General features: G+C 46.9%; 1 protein-coding gene across 1 annotated transcript in view; it reads left to right on the plus strand.

Annotated features, from left to right (window-relative positions):
- The window catches only part of LOC123765431 (uncharacterized), a 102,855-nt gene that overhangs the window by 50,248 nt on the left and 34,111 nt on the right, over positions 1-18,496 (plus strand). Inside the window, 2 exon segments of the mRNA XM_069333690.1 lie at positions 2,030-2,107; positions 6,942-7,019. Coding sequence (XP_069189791.1) covers positions 2,030-2,107; positions 6,942-7,019 — 156 coding nt within the window.

The following is an 18,496-nucleotide window of genomic DNA, read 5'->3' on the forward strand; positions in this document are numbered from 1 at the left end:
CTGCCTTTAGAAACCTGTGTAAGGAATCATTCAGAACTTTGTATACCACAAATGTCAGGCCAATCCTGGAGTATGCAGCCCCAGCATGGAGTTTAGTCTTATCCTTGACTAGATATAAACTGGAAAAGGTTCAAAGGTTTGCCACCAGACTAGTACCCGAGCTGAGGGGTATGAGTTACGAGGAGAGACTACAGGAATTAAACCTCACTTCGCTGGAAGACAGAAGAGTTAGGGGGGGACATGATCACCACATTCAAGATTCTCAAGGGAATCGACAGGGTTGATAAAGCCAGGCTATTTAACACAAGGGGCACACGCACAAGGGGACACAGGTGGAAACTGAGCGCCCAAGTGAGCCACAGAGATATTAGAAAGAACGTTTTTAGTGTCAGAATGGTTGACAAATGGAATGCATTAAGCAGTGATGTGGTGGAGGCTGACTCCATACACAGTTTTAAGTGTAGATATGATAGAGCCCAATAGACCCAGGAACCTGTACACCAGTTGATTGACAGTTGAGAGGCGGGGCCAAAGAGCCAAAGCTTAACCCCCGCAAACACAAATAGATGAGCAAATAGGTGAGTACCCACACACACTCTTTCTCTCTCTCTCTCACAGTACTGTCCTGTGTTCAGTTCTGTACTCACAGCAGGTCTGGGAGCCAGCAGGTGTGGTGGCAGCAGGTGTGGTGGGAGAGACACAAGAGCAAGAGTGAGGGAGGGAGCAGGAGCAGGACAACAGAGGCCAGGGAAGTCTCCCCCGCCCCTCCAACACATCAACACTACAACTTGTATAAAATATATACACAACTCTCATCAAATATATGAGAGAGAGAGAGAGAGAGAGAGAGAGAGAGAGAGAGAGAGAGAGAGAGAGAGAGAGAGAGAGAGAGAGAGAGAGAGAGAGAGAGAGAGAGAGAGAGAGACAAACAGACAGACGTGGCGACGTTGGAGAAAGAGGAAGAGACAGAACCACAAAAAGGTGAAAATGAAAGTTACGCAACAAGTGAACGAAGAAGAAGAAGGCGAGTAAAGGGGAAAAATCACGAAACAATCAGAGAGAGAGATTAACACAACAAACACACGAGGCTTCAGACCCGCAGGCATTTAAAGATGGCGCTGGAGCGCACGGACAAGGAAGCCAAACACACACACACACACACACACACACACACACACACACACACATACACACACACACACACACACACACACACACACACACACACACACACACACGCACACATACACACACACACACACACACACACGCACACACACACACACACACACACACACACACACACACACACACACACACACACACACACCCAAGTGGAAGAAGAGGGGGTGGGGGGGAGGAGGATGGAGAGCTGGGGGGGCTAGGAATGGGGGGCGGCCTTGCTGGGGGGGGGATGGGGGGCAGGGAACTAGGGGTAGGGGGGGGGGCAGGGGAGAGGGAAGGTCGGTGTGGGGCAAGAGCCCATCCACGTGGCCTTTATTTACACCTGTTAATTGACGACACAATCAACAGGTGTAAAACTTCCTCTCACCTGCTTGTGAACGTTGGCAGTCACCCCTGCCAGCACCTCTAGGTCAGTACACACACACACACACACACACACACACGCTGGTAGCTGAGTGGTCAGCGCGCGGGGCTCGTAATCCTGTGGCTCGGGTTCGATTCCAGGCGATGGCGAGGAAAAATGGACAGTTTCTTTATCCCTGATTTCCCTGTTACTGTTACCTTGCAGCATAGGTACCTGGGAGTTAGCTGGTATGGGCTGCTTCCTGGTGTGGGTGTGTGTGTGTGTGGGTGTACTCACCTAGTTGTACTCACCTAGTTGTGTTTGCGGGGGTTGAGCTCTGGCTCTTTGGTCCCGCCTCTCAACCGTCAATGTGTGTGTGTGTGTGTGTGTGTGTGTGTGTGTGTGTGTGTGTGCGCCAGTACCAGAGTGTCACCACACCCTTGTACTGTCCCTCCGTCACCATGATCCACACACCATAGTGACAGCTTCTCTCTCCCACAGGACACGCGGGCTCACGTGGTTGGTGAACTACACGACACAGAGAGGAACTACGTCAACAACCTCAACTTTATCCTCACGGTGAGTCCACCTCATACTGTACCTGGTAGTCATCCTCATACACCGATGTTAACATGTTAAGGTTCACTTACGAGTTGGAGAATGATGGGAAGCTGCCCTTTCTAGATGTAACAGTCACTGAAAGGAATGGAGGCTTCCACACTGCAGTCTACACTAAGGAAACGAACATAGGAATGTGCCTTAATGCCAATAGTGACTGCCCAGACAGGTACAAGAGGAGTGTTGTCAACGCTTACGTCGACCGGGCTCTCACTCACAGCTCTGGTTGGAAGCAGGGCGATGAAGAACTCTGTAGGGTAAGGCAGGTCCTAGTCAACAATGGCTTCTCTAACGGTTATGTTGAAGACGTCATTAAAAGAAAGGTGAAACGCCATGCAACCTCTGAAGAGTCAACTAACACAACACTTGTACCCCCTATTACACTGTTTTACAGGAACTTCTTTTCGACGGCTCATAAAACGGAGGAAAGTGTCTTGAAAGATATTAATAGGAACGTTATCCCTACAGACAAAAATCAGAAGATACAATTGACAATTTACTCCAAAAACAAGAAAACGGCCAACCTACTCAAGAAGAACTCTCCAGACACCAAACAGAACACCTTGAAAGAAACCAACGTCGTCTATGTCTTCACATGCCCGCTTGGGGACTGTCAGCCCCAAAGATCTCAGTATGTAGGCAATTCTATGAGGCCCATAGAAACCACAGGCTTCTATGGGCCCATAAATCATTAGTGGGTATAAATGAGAGCCTCGTATGGGCCAATAGGCCTTCTGCAGTTCTTATTTATATCCACCTAATTCCCATTCATTTTTCATTGTACCTCACTTCACTTCACCTCTTTCTCCTGCCTATATATATATGTCCAATACTTGTAAATCATTCCTTCTGAAGATGTATTAATATACGAAAGTACTTTAGGAGATTCCTGTTTCAATTCTTCCTCCGTGGTCTGACACTGTCACATTTTTCATCATGGGTTAATTTTCGTGATTTACACACACACACACACACACACACACACACACACACATATATATATATATATATATATATATATATATATATATATATATATATATATATATATATATATATATTTATATATTTATATATATATATATATATATATATATATATATATATATATATATATATATATATATATATATATATATATATATATATTTATATATATATATATATATATATATATATATATATATATATATATATATATATATATAATTTTTTTTTTTGGGGGGGGGAGATCCGTCACCTGTAGCCACCTGCTACAGGTGATGGATCTCTCAATCCTGAGCACTCCAGGTGCAATGGGGCATGATCTTGCACACTACATCACCGAATGCCCAGTTATCAAACCCGTTGGCATGAGGTACCTGGAGCTTTGTAACCACTTTATTCCCCCTCGTGTTCTTGGGGACATCCTCATAATGCACCCAGAGTCTGTCCTGGACTTTTTTTTATTAGTACATTAGGTACATCTGCATTTGTGCAGCTGCCCTAGTCTATATGATGGGGAGTACAGGGTGTGTCAGAAAGCTAGCTACGTGGTGCTAAAAAAAGTCCCCATCTCGCAGGATGGTTAGTCATACAGAGGCATGTGATAAGTAGTCTGCACCGGAAAATTTTGGGTGCTATATGATGATATCTTCAAGAACACGAGAGTGAATAAAGTAATTGCAATCCCTGGACGTATTCACACACAGAGATCACACTAACGTGATGCATCAAATGAACAAATCCACAAGGGCAGTGACGAGGATTCGAACCTGCGTCTGGGAGCATCCCAGACACTGCCTTAATCTGCCTTTTAACCCTGTCGTAGCTCAGTCGATTGAGGCAGTGTCTGGGATGCTCCCAGACGCAGGTTCGAATCCTCGTCACTGCCCTTGTGGATTTGTTCCCCTGGATGTATTATTGTGTTGCGTGTAGTCTTAGGGGTCTCCTCGCCACGTTTCACTTGGCCATTATTTTGACTGGGGGAGAGGGGGGGGGGGGGAGGGGCCGGAGGCGCCCGGGTCTTTCTCTCTCCTTCACATTTCCTATTCCCCTCTCTCCCTATCTCATCCCTCTTTCATCTCTGTTTCCCTATACCCCATCTCCCCTATCTGTCTTTCCCTCTCCTCTCATGTCCTCTCCCCGTCTCCTTCCATCTCTCCCACTCTTCCCCTCTCTTACCTCTTCACCTGTCTCCCCTTCTCTCTTACCCTCTCTCACAACCTTACCCCTTTCTCCTCTGTCTCATAAAATGTAATACTAAATACACACTTTTTTATATTAACACATTTTTTTATTAATACATGAGGCACATCTGCATTAGTGCAGCTGCCCTAGACTATATGAAGTAGAGTACAGTGTGTCAAAAAAGCTAACTAGGTGATGCTAAAAAATCCCCATCACACAGGATTTGAAATAGAAATTGAAATAAGTTTATTGAGGTAAAATACACACAAAGGGATGAGGTAGCTCAAGCTATTCTCACCCCGATCAGTACATCGTGTTAATACATACATAGACACACATCACAAGCAATAAACATATTACCAAACATTCTGAGAGATAAACATATACATTTCCTATCACACAGGATGGTTAGTCATATAGAGGCATGATATCGGGTCATAGTTTTTAGTGACGAAATCTAGGGACTCAGCCAACCATCTTTCACTCATTACGTGAGGGTGGGGAGGGGTTACGGACTGGGGTCCAACTCCCTCTTATAGGTCCAATATGACCGACCTAATATGAGAGTAGACAACATAAAGAGCACAACGAACCTCCAGTCAGATATAAATCAGGTCTTTCAATGGGTTATAGAAAATAATATGGTATTTAATGAAGATAAGTTCCAGCTCATGTGCTATGGAAAAAAATGAAAATATAAAAACAGAAATCATGTACAAAACTCAGTCAAATCATAACATAAAACGAAAAAACAATGCAGAGGATCTGGGTGTACTCATGTCGGAAGACTTTACATTTAAAGAACACAATAAAGTAGCCGTCACAACTGTAAGAAAAATGACAGGATTGATAAGAACTTTTCAAGCTGTACCAATGATGATACTCTTCAAGACGCTAGTGATCTCTAGAGTGGAGTACTGCTGCACAATGACAACCCCTTTCAAAGCTGGAGAAATTGCTGACCTGGAGAGCGTGCAGAGATCTTTCACTGCTAGAATCTAGTCAGTAAAACACCTAAACTACTGGGACCACTAAAATGCCTAAATCTGTATTCTCTTGAGCGCAGGCGGGAGAGATACATAATAATTTACACGTGGAAAATAGTAGAGGGGCTGGTCCCAAACCTGCACGCAGAAATAACACCACATGAGACCAGAAGGCATGGCAGGATGTGCAGAATACCCCTGTTGAAAAGCAGAGGTGCAACAGGTACTCTGAGAGAGAACTCTATCAACATCAGAGGCCCAAGACTATTCAACACGCTTCCACTACACATAAGGGACATAACTGGCCGACCCCTCACAGTGTTCAAGAGAGAACTAACTCGATAAGCACCTCCAAAGGATACCTGATCAACCAGGCTGTGACTCATATGTCAGGCTGCGAAAAGCCGCGTCCAACAGCCTGGTTGACCAGTCCAGCAACGAAAAGGCCTGGTCGACGACCGGGCCGCGGGGACGCTAAGCCCCCCAAACACCTCAAGGTAAGACCTCGACCAGCTTATGTCCATCCCGTACCCCAGGCCATTCACCCTGCAAAGTTGGGTGAGGCCAGCCGCCCCACATGTCAGGTTATCAACCTTGGACAGACAGATATTTCCCACATTTCTACAATGCCTTAGACAACCACGATCTTCAACACTTCTACACTTGCTTTTGCACCTTCAATTATTGGAGAGACGCGGATGCAGTAGGGCCCAGGTAAGGCGGCAAGGGTCAGGCCTCCGTGTTGAAAGGTGAAGGGGCAAGAGTCTTGTAGACGGTGTTGACCTGCACCATGTGTGTGCACACTTGATGATCACACCACAGGGTCACACCAGGGGTCACACCTGGGGCGTCACACCAGGGGTCACACCAGGGGTCACACAGGGGTCACACCAGGGGTCACACAGGGGTCACACCAGGGGTCACACAGGGGTCACACCTGGGGCGTCACACCAGGGGTCACACCAGGGGTCACACAGGGGTCACACCAGGGGTCACACAGGGGTCACACCAGGGGTCACACAGGGGTCACACCAGGGGTCACACGCCGCCCCACACTAACCCAACGTTGTTTCACGCACCTCCTTGCCCTTTACCTGACCTCTACCCTTACCTGTTTGTTTGATCAAGTGTACGCCACCAAGGACACACCTGCCCGCTCATATTTAGGATGACCCTTGAGCGGTAGGAGAGGCCGTGCAGGATGCTGCTCTGCAGTGCTAACTGGCATAGGTCTTATATTTAGTTTATAAAGTTTTCTGCTTGTTTAAATTCAGTAATACAAAAGTCAGCTTTTATTGGTCCATCACTACATATTGTACTCTCCACCACATGGTTACTATAAGTACAGTTCTTGCATTTTAGTAGGATATATACAATATATAAATTCATATAAATATATGAATAATTCCATTTCCATATTTTGCTGCCTCCTCCTTGAACTAATTTAATCTTTTCATATTTTTTACAGCTCTTATTGTTTCCTTTATAATAATTATGGACAAATGTAATCAGTAATATTTATCCTCAACGGAACTCTCACGATGTTTATTGTATTTGTGAGCATCAAGAGAGTCCTCGCAGCCGAAGTTGATGTCCCGACGGTACAATCATTTAATAACATCGCATACTTTCCTTTTCAGAAATACCAGAAGACACTGAAGAGTCCAGAGTATAGCGCGATGATCGACGCCAGCCTGGTGGACGATATCTTCTTTCAGGTGAGTAACAGACCACAGTAAACCCTTGGAAAGTAACCGACCACAACATAACTTCCGAAGGCAACCGATCATAACATACCTTCGGAAGCTAACCGATCACAACATACCTTCCGAAAGTAACCGACCACAACATACCTTCTGAAAATAACTGACAATAGTAAATCCCACAACAAACTCCCGCAAGATAATTGATCACGACAAACTCTTGGAAAATAACCGACCACAACAATATTTTCCGCAAGTCACCGAGCGCGACTAACGGGATCTCATCCCTTCTCATCATTTCCCGAAACCGGGAAGCTGGACGCAGCCGATCCTCCGGTCTTCCTCGCCACTAAAGACCAACGATCGCGACAAACTTTACACCACATCATCTAAATGATCAGCGCCGTCGCGCAGAGTGTATAGGGCGCATTCCATGGGTACCTGCGCTCCGTATCAACACCACATAAGCTGCGCGTAGCATAAAGAAGAGGAACCGGCGCGCGACAAGTAACTCATCACCGGAAATACCTGGCAAATAACCGATCAAAACACTCGATAAGCAACTACAAGATGTCAACAACAACCCTACCAACAATTAATACAGTCAGTACCCAGCCATTGACACCACAACCCAGGTAAACAACACACTTCATAAACTCGACAAATAAAAAGTTATACAAACGATAATTACCGGAGAAAATGAGCGTGGCCACAGCGGCGGTGATCGTGACCGCCTTACCAAACCCACCATCATGCTCCTCTATTATTTAAGTTTTAGTTTCAAACTTTGTTCTTTCAACCAGTAAGCAACATAGCTGCTGTCTGGAGATTGTTTCGTTTTGTGACATACGTTAGAGATCAATGCCACTAACAAGTACAGTATTTTGTGCACAATGTTGGACAAAGTAATGGGGCTGAGAATGGTTGAATGCCTCGAGAGGACCAAACATCTACCGGAAGGTCAACATGGGCTTAAAAAGATAAAATTGTGCCTGACAAACTTGACTTGAGTTCTATCACAGGATTAAGTAAGACGTGAAAAAGATTAGCTCGCTGTTGTTTATAATTTATCCTTCAAGGCCATGTACACAACGTTTGTTAGACCAACACTGGAATATGCAGCACCGGCAATGGAATCCACACCTAGTGAAGCATACAACTAAAACTGAAAGAAGTAGAGATGTCTGCGACAAGATTGGTGCCAGGGATAAGAGGGGCTAAGCCGTGAGGATTGGCTAATGGAACTCTGTTTCACAACCTTCGAGGACAGAAGAGACAGCTGGGATATGATCACAACATAGATGATACTGCGGGGAATAGAAAAGGTCAACAATGAGAGCCTCTTTAACGTGAAAGAAAGTAGAACAAGATAACATTATTGGAACCTGATAACACAAATGAGTCAAAGAACTGTAAGGAAAGACTCGTACCTTGTACGGTTAAGGCACTACGGGCTCACCATAGCCCGTGCTACTTGGAACTTTTTGTTCCAGGTATCGAATCTTTAACAACAACAACAATTGTACGGTTGATGAACAAGTGGAGTGTATTGAAAGATGAAATTGTGGAAGCCACCTCCAACCATAACATTACAGCCAGACTCGACAAGGAATTCGTACATTGGAATAATCAAATTATAAACCAACAGGTAGATGAAGACCAGGAGACGGGGCATTAGGAGCTAGAGCTCACTCGCCGGTAGACACTGGTAGACAGGTAGACAAGGACGAGGCTCACCACGTGTGTGACATTCACCAACCATCGTCCAGACACAAGCTAAACACGCCACTCAGATAATTGGAAAGCAGTTGGTCTCAAGCTAAATTAGCACACTTGTCCATGGGAGGACACCCCGGAGCGACTCACAGAGACACACACCTCCCGGAGGCCGCCCCCTGCAGCGCCGTGACGCAGTTGTGGAGGCACGAGGAGCAGGCAGATGGAGAGCGAAGAATGAGAGGAGACGAAGAGCACGAGGAGGGAGAAGGGAACATAAATAGAGGGTAACAAGAAGAGGAGAGATAGGATATATAGAAGGGGGTAAAAATAAAGCATTTGATGATAAGGGCAGAGACTCGGTCTTAAGCCAATATACAAGGGAGGGGAGAGAGAGAGAGAGAGAGAGAGAGAGAGAGAGAGAGAGAGAGAGAGAGAGAGAGAGAGAGAGAGAGAGAGAGAGAGAGAGAGAGACAGAGAGAGACAGACAGACAGACAGACAGACAGACAGACAGACAGACAGACAGACAGACAGACAGACAGACAGACAGAGACAGAGAGAGGGAATGAATGAAGGAAAAAAAGGATAAAGGGAGAATGAAAGAAAATATTAAGGGAGGGTTTCAGGAGTTTAAGACAAGGGAGGTTTAATGACTGACTGGCTGTGTGATTGGCTGTGTGACTGATTTGATAGATGGTTGACTGACTCGTTGATTAGTTAACCGGCTTTTTGGCTGACCGGCATGTTAATTGTCAAGCTGATTGATTGGTTGGTTGGTTGGTTGATTGGTTAATTTCGTGATTTCTTAAGTGACTGGAAGCTTGACCAACTGGTTAGTTGACCATCTGTTAACTTGGTTAACTGGTTAGTTGTATGGTTGAGTGTGTAGAGAGTATCATGCCCAGTTACGTCCTAAAGAGTTTGTCTTTGTCCACTAAGTCAATCCCCTGAGAGTTCTTTAAGTGGTTATCATGTCTTCCCTTACTATTGTTTTCCAGGGATGTGAGGTTCAGCTCCCTTAGCCTTTCCTCGTAGCTCATACCTCTCAGTTCTGGGACCAGTCTTTTGTGTGTGTGTGTGTGTGTGTACTCACCTAGTTGTGTTTGCGGAGGTTGAGCTCTGGCTCTTTGGTCCCGCCTCTCAACTGTCAATCAACAGGTGTACAGGTTCCTGAGCCTATTGGGCTCTTGAAACTGTGTATGGAGCCAGCCTCCACAACATCACTTCCTAGTGTGTGTGTGTGTGTGTGTGTGTGTGTGTGTGTGTGTGTGTGTGTGTGTGTGTGTGTGTGTGTGTGTGTGTGTGTGTGTGCGCGCTGAGTGAGGGGGGGCGGTGACGTTTGATAAGACATAATAATTTATTGGAAACAGGTGAACTATCGGAAAGTTGAAAGAGAGTCAATATACAGATAGTGGAGAGAGACAATAGACGTTAATTACAACATAGATACGATGCAAGTTGTTGGAAAAGACCATTAAAATGCTGGTAGATCAATATATATAACTCAGCATTAATATATTTAACTCAGCATGAGTTTACTGACGACAACAAGTATAAGAAACATACATACGGCGAAAGACTATAACGAATTACAGGATGACTGAGACAAACTTAGATAATGGTCCGAAAAAAGTGGTTAGTAGAGTTTAACTAAGGCATGTGCAAAGTTATGAATCTGGGTGGCTGGCAACAGATCGCCACACATACACACCTTACATTAAGGGGAAACCCTTATGGACTTTAAGAGAGAAAAAGACCTGGAGATTGCGCACGGCTGCTATCCTTTTTTTTTTTTTTTTTTGACACGCGTATCCTGGAAGAGACGACTGCTGACTCCTGTTAACCGGCTGAGAGCTTTCCCTTCCCATGCGCAGGCGAGGAGTCGCAATAACGTGGCTGAAATATGTTGACCAGACCACACACTAGAAAGTGAAGGGACGACGACGTTTCGGTCCGTCCTGGACCATTCTCAAGTCGATTTTTTCAAAACAATCTACTTGTTTCGGTCCAGGACGGACCGAAACGTCGTCGTCCCTTCACTTTCCCTTCCCATAGCTCGTGGTGAGCCTTGTCCGCTAGTTTCCCTGGAATACCACCTGCCAATCATTAACAACCAGGTACCCAATCACTGCTGGGCGAACAGAGGCGTATAGTTAAGGATTGGCGCCTAGTCAATCCTCCCCGGTCAGGATACAAACCCAGGCACAAACGCTCACGAGACGCCGGACGAGTGTGTTACCACTGCGCCATCGGGGATCTCTTACGGAATGCGTAGGAAATTGAGAGCTTTAGTATATTTTAATTGGTTGACTCGACTGAAATAAGATGAGTTGAGAAGTCGTGGTTGTGAGTGAGTGCGGGTAGGAGGCGGGGATGATGAGTTATGAGGAGCTCATACGCAGGCATGCTGGCTCACGTCTTGTTTACAAACATGTGGCTCGTGCGTCATCACGGTGTCCCTCACCCCAAGCTACGGGTGTGTCACACCACGTCACACCTCCACCAAGCTACGGGTGTGTCACACCACGTCACACCTCCACCAAGCTACGGGTGTGTCACACCTCCACCAAGCTACGGGTGTGTCACACCTCCACCAAGCTACGGGTGTCACACCACGTCACACCTCCACCAAGCTACGGGTGTGTCACACCACGTCACACCTCCACCAAGCTACGGGTGTGTCACACCACGTCACACCTCCACCAAGCTACGGGTGTGTCACACCACGTCACACCTCCACCAAGCTACGGGTGTGTTACACCACGTCACACCTCCACCAGGATACACTGAGAATAATTTCCAGGAGTGTGGGGGCGTCTCCAGTGCGGCCACAGGAAACATGTGGGCCGTCTCCCTATGCGTCGCAGGCTGCTGCTCCCTACTGTGGTATACCAGACTGTCTCGTCTTGCACGGGGTCAAATTAATGGAAACACTCAGCATTGAACTGATTAATGTAGCTGGTAGATTAATAGATGTACTCACCTAGGTGTTCTCACCTAGTTGTGGTGGTAAGGGGTAAACGTCAGCTCCTCAGGCCTGTCTCACGAAGTATTTCAAGAAAATGATTGTTCTCTCGTCTTTTATAATATTTACAAGTATAACTTTGTATTGTGGAAGCTTCAACAACTAATTAATTCACTCCAATTATTTACGGACGTGTTCACGGAAGAGGTCTCTCGCCTCTACGACCCATCTGTGTCTCCATTCTCTTCTACTCTTCATACTTCATATGGGTTTTCTTTGTCAACATTTCCTTTTAGAATCTCGTATGTCGTAAACATGTCTTCTCGATTCCTCCTCTCACACAGTGTACTCACCTAGTTGTGCTTGCGGGGGTTGAGCTTTGGCTCTTTGGTCCCGCCTATCGAATGTCAATCAGCTGGTGTATAGATTCTGGAGCCTATTGGGCTCTAAGTGTAGTGAGGTTTAGTGCCCTTGGTGTTTCCTTGTAGCTTAGTCCCCTTCTGCTCAGAAACAAAATGAGACTTGTTACACGTCTTAGACCTTCCTTCATTTCGCTTTGTACATCTTAATGTGATGGTTACGTGCCTTGGCTGCACACTTGAAAGTGGGTCTTACGTAGGTTGTATGAAGTGCTTTGGTAGCTCCTTCGTCCTTGGATGATATGCACAGGTTAGTCAGCCTGGCACTATGTTACTGACCTTATTCTTCTAATGTGCTTAATCATTAGATTTGTGGTTGCGTCGACTCCCAAAATGTTCTCCTCCTGTTATGCAGGATTCTGCCTCACCTTCATTCTGGCGTGAGGGTGTTCTCATTCCGGCCCCTGGCCTCATAACGTGGCACCTGACTGGGTTGAAGTTCAGTAGCCATTTCTCGGACTTTCTCTAGATATTGTGTATAATATATTTGGAATTACGGTAAAAATCTCGCTCCTCTGACTCTGTAAATCATTATTATTTCGCATCATCGGCGGACATTGAAATGAAGGAGTAATTTTTAGCCATCAGGACGATGACATACGTATTAGGGAGAGGTTGAACGCCTACAAGTTCCACTTCTTACATCTATCCACTCGCTGTCTGCTCTCTCCCTGTGACCCTTTGTTTCCTTCCTAAGAGGTACTCCGTCATCTCCTTCGGTACTCCTACACAACGTCACAACGCCTTCTCTAACTCGAATAAGAGTCTTTAGTATAGGACTGTGTCGAATGCCTTCTGACAACGGGGGAAAATGCAGCAAATCTCTCTCTCTATCAGCATAACATAAACAAGGCCAGACTTCTCACCAACCACACGAGAGGGCCATAAACAAGGCCAGTACTCTCACCAACCACACGAGAGGGCCATAAACAAGGCCAGACCCCTCACCAACCACACGAGAGGGCCATAAACAAGGCCAGACCCCTCACCAGCCACACGAGAGGACCATAAACAAGGCCAGACCTCTCACCAGCCACACGAGAGGGCCGTAAACAAGGCCAGACCTCTAACCAACCACACGAGAGGGCCATAAACAAGGCCAGACCTCTCACCAACCACACGAGAGGGCCATAGACAAGGCCAGACCTCTCACCAACCACACGAGAGGGCCATAAACAAGGCCAGACCTCTCACCAACCACACGAGAGGGCCATAGACAAGGCCAGACCTCTCACCAGCCACACGAGAGGGCCATAAACAAGGCCAGACCTCTCACTAGCCACAGGAGAGGGCCGTAAACAAGGCCAGACCTCTCACCAGCCACACGAGAGGGCCATAAACAAGGCCAGACCTCTCACCAGCCACACGAGAGGGCCGTAAACAAGGCCAGACCTCTCACCAGCCACGGCTCATGTATGGATACTGGTGATGGCCTTGGTTGGGTAATTTTCCGCCAGTGTAATATAAGACCGGGTGATGGGAACTGGTGAGGGGAGCAGATTAGGGGAAGCGGATGAGGGGAGTGGATGAGGGGGAGCGGATGAGGGGAGTGGATGAGGGGGAGCGGGTGAAGGATGATGGAGGTAGTGCTGGCCTTGGCTGAGTGTGTTGATGCTGGCGGCGCCGGAACGAACACGTCTATCTCTGCAAACACGACCGGACTTCAGCTCCTGGACCCCAGCTCCTTCATATAAACATTTCAAGACTATTTTTTCACCCCCCACCCCCTCCATGCCACCATCCAGGAGGTCTCCTAGATGGTGGCATGGATGATTAGGTTAGCTAGTACTCAAGTTATCGATGGATGGCAGGATGAATAACTGGATGAATAAATGATTCGCTGAAGGCTGAGTTTATGGACTGACTGTCCTGATGACTATGTTGATGAATAGGTAGATAGGGTCCTGACGAAAGGGTCCTAGCAGCTCGTCTACCCCCTACTTAGCCTGCCTACGTGATAGCATTCCTACCTGTCGACCTTCCTCTCTACCTGGATGACCCTAACCAATCCCGGTCAGGGTGTAGGTCGTTACAGGGAACTAAATAAAACAGGTGTCAGGGCCTAGGGAGCTGTCAGCTGGGGAGGACACGCCACACACACACACACACACACACACACACACACACACACACACACACACACACACACACACACACACACACACACACACACACACACTGGAGCAGGCCTCGACTTGTTCACACGTCACAGTAGAGTGAAGATCACTGTGGGCGTCACAGTAGAGTGAAGATCACTGAGGGCGTCACAGGAGAGTGAAGATCACTGTGGGCGTCACAGTAGAGTGAAGATCACTGTGGGCGTCACAGGAGAGTGAAGATCACTGTGGGCGTCACAGGAGAGTGAAGATGTAACGGGGGGTGGACCCCAAACTGTTGCCACCCCTGTGACCAGACTATCTAACGTCGAGCGTCCCCAACGTGAAGTCTACTGACATACTAAGGCTCCCCCTAGCATGCTGTACAAGACCAGTACACCTCGGGTTATTGCGTTCAAATGGAGTAAAACAGTCGATCGCAATAATCTGAGCAGAACCACTAAAACTACTTAAAATCTATTTAAGAACTACACCTGCCACTCCCCACTGACCTGGAGACCAGCGGTGGCTGGGTGTCCCCGTGGGACATGCGAGGTCACCTGTCACACTCAGCTGACCTGCACTACCAACACCGCTAAGTTCCCAAATCGCCCAAATCTTATAACTAACATAAATCACTACACACGCAAGTTCTGGTGAACATTCCCTGAACACCACAAAACTCACAAAATCACTAAACCACAACACTAGAGAATCACAATCTCCTAGCCTGAAAAAACTCGCTAAATCGCGAAAGTAAAACACCTGTCAAGATCTCCCTGATAGCGCCTGAGCGGCAAAAAGACACGTGGGACTGAACAATGTTAAAAGAACACCAACTACCTACAACATTGTTCAACACCGCTGCCAACATTGTAACGGGGGGTGGGGGAAATAGCTCTATGCAATGATGCTGACGCCAGCAAGGGACACGAGGCATCGTGTCTCACTCAGCTTGTCTTATCTTCTTCTTCTTCTTTCTTCTTTCTTCTTTCTTCTCTCTTCCTTCTTCTCTCTTCCTTCTTCTCTCTTCTTTCTTCTCCCTTCTTTCTTCTCTCTTCTTTCTCCCATGGGTCTTTGACAAGCGACCTGGGGTCCATTGGGGTCTGTCCGTCCTGGGGTCCATCCTGGGTAGACCGATGTTGGTGGGACAGACTGGAGTCGTTGTTGCTCCTCTTCCATCTTTACTGGGTCGTCTGGGGTCGTCTGCAGAACGACCTGGGGTCCACTGGGGGTCCGCTGGGGTCCGTCCGTCTTGGGGTCCAATGGGTAGACCAATGTTGACCGGCGGAGAAGCTAGGGAGACACTCTGGGTCACGTAGGTGGCTGTAGGTTAAGGGTGGGAGTAACGGTTAATTATGTACTTAAGATTAGGAAAGGTACAGTTAAGTTAGGCTAGTGTTTGTCTATTAGTGTTGATTTTTTTTTTGTGTGACAAGTTAAAAGTAGTGATGCCCTTATTCTCTCTTCTCTAACTTTACTCTGTTACTGTTTTATGTTCCACCAAGTCAATATCATTCAGTGTCAATTGGATTATTTAAATTTAAGTGTAGTCGTTGCCAGGAGGAGAGCGGTATGACTGGACTGTGTAACCCTATACAAACTACAGGGTCACATAACATATCTTGGGAGCACGATATTGTCGCCTTTCTGTTCACCCACAGGTGGGAGCCAGAAGAGAGGAGAGACGCACATACAAAAGAGGGAGACGGCTGCTGTGTACCATACTCACGGGCGTTTATCACCACCACCACGACCAGCCCACTACCTGGAGGTCATGGCTCCATCACCATCACCACCCCAGGGGACCCCAAGATGCAGCCCTCTCGGTCGGTCAACATTGGTCTACCCAGTGGACCCCAGGACGGACGGACCCCAGTGGACCCCAAGACGGACGGACCCCCAGTGGACCCCAGGTCGTTCTGCAGACGTCCCCAGACGACCCAGTAAAGATGGAAGAGGAACAACAACGACTCCAGTCTGTCCCACCAACATCGGTCTACCCAGGATGGACCCCAGGACGGACGGACCCCAATGGACCCCAGGTCGCTTGTCAAAGACCCATGGGAGGAGGAAGAGAGAAGAAAGAAGAGAGAAGAAAGAAGAGAGAAGAAAGAAGAGAGAAAAAAGAAGAGAGAAGAAAGAAGAAGATAAGACAAGCTGAGACACGATACCTAGTGTCCCTTGCTGGTGTCAGCATCATTGCATGGAGCGTAATTGCAAGACAGGATCGTTTGCCTTAACTGGCCGCCCCTCCTGCAAGCATGTTGCTCTGTTGAATGATTCTTCCTGTGTCGTGCGGACTTGATGTGGCTGTCAAAAGTGGCTCTCTGAAGGAGGCGTGCTGGAGCAACAGGGAGGAAGAAGAGTAGGATGGGATTTCTACTGTTGGCAACTATATGAAGGTCTCGAAACTTGTAGTCCCTATAGCTGTGAAGAACCCCAATATACGTCTCTCATGGTGACTGACGTAGGGCCAATTACAGATCAGCTGGGACAACCGAATTCCACGGTCCTGTGCGCAGTTCAAGTAGTAACGGCTTTCGGGTTGACCAAGGGTTGTTGTGCGTTAACGACGGAGAAGCGACGGAGGCAGTTGTGTTGAAGAAATGTGGTACAGGATTATCTACAAGACCAAGCAGTGACGTCGCCCAGCCAGAGACAATGGACGTCTGTCTACATATTTCATTTTTTAGAATAGGATGATGTATATTTGTTTAGCTAGGATGTATTCTTTTCGTTAATAAAGTTGTCGCACACAGCTAGCTTGCTTTAGCAGTGTTGCAAAAACTTTATTTTCGGGGAGAAGGGGAGATGTAACACTGTAAAAGTGTTTGGTTTAGGTTAATACATACATAGAGTACATGAGTCACAGACAAGGATCGGAGAGGCGCCAGTTGTCTGCCTGAGATCTCACACCTCTAACCGTTAACGACCCCAAGTGACCTGAGGTCAGATCATGAGAATTTCACCTTGCTTCCGCTAAGCTCTTAATTGGAGCCGGGTAGCCTTCAAACATGCCGACGGTTAAGGAGTGGCTTGGTAGAGTGCCGGAGGCTATCTACTTGTGGGCGGAGTTAGCTACTAGGTTCCCCAATATAAACTCGGAGAGCTATCCAGCATGAAGCATTAACGAGACAGAACAGCACACGAGCCAGCAGAGAGAGAAGACAGCCCTACCAGGGAGGCTGTCGGCCGGCAGGGCGGGAGTCTCTGTCAACTACAGACCCCCCCCCCCCCCTCTCTATTCAACTTAGACTCAGTCCTCGGTGAGTGAACATTAAGGTGACTTGGTCGTGTTTACATATGTTGTGTGATGATCAGGGGCAGTCAAGTTGTAGGGTTCTCGAATTCTTGGATGATGACTCACTTTGAATATTAATCGTTAACATTTTAATTGGATTGCTTAAGTTATGATACTTATCATGAAAAATATAATTGTTGAATTTATTATTTAAATGGTCTTTCACTGTGTTCCTTAGAGTTTTGAGTTGAGGTGAGAAAGCCTCTGTGATTACTGGTTTCATGATTTAATGAGTACATGTTTGGAGTTGATACATGGTAATAACATCTTTTGAGAATATTTTGATACAGGCAAGTTCCATTCCTTGTCTTGTATGTAATGATCATGAATGGATGGTGGCAGCATTTCGTCTTCTACTATCTACTCTTCTACTTCTTCTATCTACTCTTCTACATCTACCTATCTACACCTCTCCCTCCACCCTTCTCTAAACTCTCACTTTCAACTAATGACCATCCTCGCTCCTCCCACCTCTCTCCCTCTCACCCCAAATCCTCACTAATTACTTCACTATTCATTTCTTTCCTTTCGTTTTCTCTTATACGTTTGTGGCAATGATTAGGTATTCTAGAGTTCTCTCTAGAGTTTCGGGTAACTGATCAAGTGACGGCGCCTTGTAGTCTTAGCACCTAGGTAGTCAAATACCTAGGGTACAAGGTGTTGAACGAGAGAGGTTGCCTTAGGAACTCTGGAGGGTGCTCTAGAATAGTTAGCTAACTGGGGACGGGATAACGGACTAGAGAGAGCTGTTTCCCCCGGCCTCGTTAGTTAACTGGGGGGTGGAATAATGGACAAGATAGAGCTATTTCCCCCACCCCCCGTTACAATTCACTGTGGGCGTCACAGGAGAGTGAAGATCACTGTGGGCGTCACAAGAGAGTGAAGATCACTGTGGGCGTCACAGGAGAGTGAAGATCACTGTGGGGGTCACAGGAGAGTGAAGATCACTGTGGGCGTCACAGGAGAGTGAAGATCACTGTGGGCGTCACAA

The sequence above is a fragment of the Procambarus clarkii genome, chromosome 30 (assembly GCF_040958095.1).
Source record: "Procambarus clarkii isolate CNS0578487 chromosome 30, FALCON_Pclarkii_2.0, whole genome shotgun sequence".
NCBI lineage: Eukaryota > Metazoa > Arthropoda > Malacostraca > Decapoda > Cambaridae > Procambarus > Procambarus clarkii.